Genomic DNA, 4,197 nt, shown 5'->3' on the forward strand with positions numbered 1-4,197 from the left:
GTATGAGAATCAGATATTTATTTTATATTTCTGCAGTTCTCTGTCAAGATAAAAACACACTCTGGAGAAAAATGTTCTCTGGCTTCACTGTGACTGTGCTGCATGGGTTATGAGCATGATCCGTAAAAATCACTCACTTTTAATGGAGCTTTTGTCAAAGCAGTCCGTCTGCAAGGAAGAAATCTCAGAAAGGCACATGAGGAAAATGAGTTGACTTTCATGTCAGAACTGACAAGTTTTCACCCCCGATTGTTGCCTGCCAGTGTGTTCATCTGCGGTGGTTTTGCTCCACCATCAGGCGGCGTAGCGGAACTACAACTCACTGAGAAGAGACACCATTGATCAGTTTTCTTCTGCAGGACTTAATTTAAATGCTTTAAAATTGAGCTCCGATTAAAGTCACCTCTGGAGTCTGCAATTTACTACTTCAGGGTGAACTCCTAAACGTCACTCTTTTTCTTCTTCTTGGATTTTTTCGGGGTTACGTCGTCCCCTGACGGTGCATCTGTCCCACTTTCAAGCTTCCTTTTCTTGCTCGGTTTGTCACCGAAGCCACGGTGGTTCTCCACGGCCGAAACCTCCATCTGCTCCTCCTCTTCTTTCACGTGTTTCTCCTTTTTCTTTTTCTTCTTCCTCTCTGGAGTGTCCGAACTGTTTGTCTGCTCCGTGGATCCGTTCAGACCCGGTGGTGTCTTTGTTATCTGTTCCTCCATCTCCTCCTCTTTGATTCTTTCCTTCTCCTTCTTCTTTTTCTTCTTCTTCTTGGGCGTGCCGTCGTGGGTCGGCTCCGGGGACGGCTCTGCTTCCTGTGGCTCCGGGGCCGGCTCTGCTTCCTGTGGCTCTGGGGCCGGCTCTGCTTCCTGTGGATCTTCCTGGTCGGCAGGAACGCTCGACTCCGAGTTCTCGCTCATAGCCAACAGCTCCTGCACCCTGTGATGCACAAAAATGAAACACATCAGTCACAGGAGAGTGTAACGACACAATGGAGGGGCGAACCTGCAGAATAACTTCTACTTGGTGCTTGTGTGCTTTCATCGCAGGATTTTCTACTTTTCACCATGGCTGTACTGCTGCACAACAGGCCAGACACCGCAGTTAAACCGCAGGATAGTTTGATAAATATTACTTGATAAACATTATTCCTTAAAAATGTTTTAAAGGATGTACATATTTGCTCTTTTTGCACTATTGCTTTCATACAGATATCAAGAAATGCTCAAAATATGTAGTGAAATGGGATTCATGCAGTCTAAGGCATATTTGCAGAATCTGGTAAATTTAAGAATGCATATAAGACTGAAAAACTGCTTAGATTTATTGATGAAAAGAACAGAAGGAAAAACTCAAGTACTTTTAGTGTCAGTTTTATTACTACGATAAATTCCAAAAAATAAGGTGAGAAAATATTAAGTCCATATAAACCTTCCCTACACTATAACTAACATTTATTTTCAGTATTAAATTTCTTCACAAAAACATGCGGAAATTATTTTTTGAAACTTTTTCAGTAAAGAGTGACCAGATATTTTATGACTAAAAAGGTCAACATTAGTAACACATATCCTCTAATTTTCAGTGAAAGTAACATTTACTGCATGTTATTATTATTATTATTTTTTCATAAAAAAAACCTGAGTTTCATCAACTCAGGTTAAAACCCAATCAGCGCAGACGCTCCCTCCCCATACCTGGTTCTGTCCAGCTGACCCCTGATCAGCAGCACCCCTGCGGCGTCGGCATCCAGCGTCGTCACCTTGAACTCCAGCTCCGTCCCGATCCTCGGCCCGCCGTCCCTCCAGGTTTCCACGGAGACGAGATTCGGTTTGGGAATGCTGGCGTTGAAGCAGCCGTGTACGAGGCAGCCCACGTGGCTCACTCCGAGTTTATTCACCTTTCCCTGCGAAGGCGGGGAAAATATTAATTGTCTTGGTGCATATTAACGAAACATTATTTGGACAGACTTAGGCAAAGCGATCGTGTTACTGTTGGAACAAAGTGCTTTTAATATCAGTTAGAGGTAAACAAATTGTCGCTTTTCCAACATGTCGATGGTGCTATTTGCCAACTTAAAGCCGGTCAGCTCAATTTCTCAAAACTACGACACACCGCGTTATGTAAAAATGCAATAAGAGATTGTTAGCTGAATAAATGATTCTCTGAAAGTAGAGTCTGCCTTACCAAGAGTTTCTGTCCTCTTTTGGGCTGGAAAACAATAAAGTTGGCCTCAATGTCCATGTGGATGTAGCCACTGTCGTCGTAAATGTCTCCTTGTTGGGTCGCGATCCGGATGTTGTCATATGCTAAAGGAACTCCGTGCAGACTGGAAGAGAGATGGGCGTGATGACAAACTGTGTTTAATAGAGTTTAATCATCGAGCAGAACATAAACAGCCTGCTGCGCTATACCACATATTCAATTCTGATGCATTTAAGGAAATTACATCATGTGGAAGGACAGCACTTTTTGCTAAGATACAATAGCATCAGGTGCAGCTCACTTACTTATATCATAGAAAATATCAGGAAGCTAATCTATAGATTTATTATGTACACAATGTGTCATGCTAATAAAGAGTCAGTCTGAGAAAATGTGAAGCTCTGTTGCTTCTAAACCGTTTCCTATTGTACATTTTCCTTCCACTCAACTTTCCTTTCATGTTCTTGAATCATACAGAACTCTGAAAAACCAACTCTTTATTGGCTTGCCTTCATTGTGAACTTGCACAAAAGTCTAGTCATGCAAATAAAGATCTGAGAAAGAAAAGTTCTTTGTAAGATATTTTTATATCCAAAACGTCTGAAAAACAAAATGAGGCAAAAAAAAAAAAAGACGTTATGTATATTACAAAATGAGAACTTCCTAATTAAATAAGCAAATCAAACAATTTCAGATATAAATACCTATAAATATCCATCTGGATGATCGATCTCAAGTTTTTATGTATCAAAAATGTGCGTTACTTTCCTTCAGATGCAAGCTTGAAAATTTTATCCCCAACTTTGACAGCAAACCTCCTGTCCGATATTCACCCAGAAATAAAACGATCAAAATCCACAGGCAGCTGAAACCCGCAGAGACCGTCCTACCTCGGGGAGAACTTGAGCAGCTCGGCGTCCAGCTCCTCCTGTATCCCCGTCCTTTTCTTGTTCAGATAGACGGGAGGCAGCGCGACGTGTCTGCGGTGCGTGTTCAGCACCAGGCAGGAGTACGGAGCAGACAGCAGCTCCGAGGCGGCGGCGAACGAGGGGATGGTGCTCGGAGTTTCACCCGGCGCACAGGACCCTTGACCCGGTTTGACTGGCGAGCCAGCAGCGGGTAGCTCACCGGGCATTTTCACGTGGTTTTGCTCGTCTTCGGCATGGTTCAAGTTCGCCATGCCTCATGTAAACCGGAAGACAAACAAGTACGAACTTCCGCTAAGAATTTTTCTTCAATAAAAGAGTTACTTAATTTCGGGTTGCCCCCTGTTGGTCGGGATGTGGAATGACAGCTCGGGATAACGGGAAATGAAAAGAGGAAGCGTTCAAGAAAAAAAAAAATCAAACACGAGTCAATCCTGCATGTAAAAAAAACACAAAAAAACAATACATTTAATAAATGCACAAATGTGGTCTCTTGAATAGCTGTCCTCTGCTATTGATTTAATTTATTTTTGTATTTCTACTCAAGCTTTAAACTAACATATGATATGAAAGTAACTACATACTGCCCCAGTTAATCTAATACAGTAATTTGGGAATAAAATTAAGCAGCAGAACAGTTCAGTGTCATGCAAAAGTATTCTCCCCCTGATGATTTTCTGCATGGCAACAATTACAATGTATTTAATTGGGATTTTTGTGTTGTAGACTAGGAAAGTAAGAGATAATTTTAAAGTCGAAGGAAAATGAAAAATGATTATTAAAACTTTCAAATAATAGAAATGGCTAAATACAAACACAGGCTCCCATTCCCATTGAAGTGGCCCATGTTTGATGCCAGATCCTGTCTCGATTTAATAAAATCAGTCATGCAACCTTTTTGTACAGCAAAACAGGTCTGACTTTTGATGGCAATTAGAATTTCATCAGAGGATGAAAAAGAGACCACCCGCGGAGGGTGGAGGGTATATATATATATAAAATTCCTTTCTCACCCTTCGCGGGTGGTCTCTTTCATCCTCTGAGCTCGGGTCCTCTACCAGAGGCCTGGGAGCTT

General features: G+C 41.9%; 1 protein-coding gene across 1 annotated transcript; it reads right to left on the reverse strand.

The window, feature by feature from the left end:
- On the reverse strand, positions 1-3,410 carry polr1f (RNA polymerase I subunit F). The gene is made up of 4 exons (XM_007547537.2): positions 3,087-3,410; positions 2,179-2,320; positions 1,689-1,897; positions 1-930 (listed from the first exon to the last, which is right to left on the reverse strand). Exons 1-4 carry the CDS (start codon positions 3,374-3,376, stop codon positions 441-443), a joined length of 1,131 nt encoding a protein of 376 aa, XP_007547599.2. The 5' UTR covers positions 3,377-3,410; the 3' UTR covers positions 1-440.
- Between the last annotated feature and the right edge of the window lie 787 nt (positions 3,411-4,197).

The sequence above is a fragment of the Poecilia formosa genome, unplaced genomic scaffold (assembly GCF_000485575.1).
Source record: "Poecilia formosa unplaced genomic scaffold, Poecilia_formosa-5.1.2 Scaffold21, whole genome shotgun sequence".
Classification (NCBI taxonomy): domain Eukaryota; kingdom Metazoa; phylum Chordata; class Actinopteri; order Cyprinodontiformes; family Poeciliidae; genus Poecilia; species Poecilia formosa.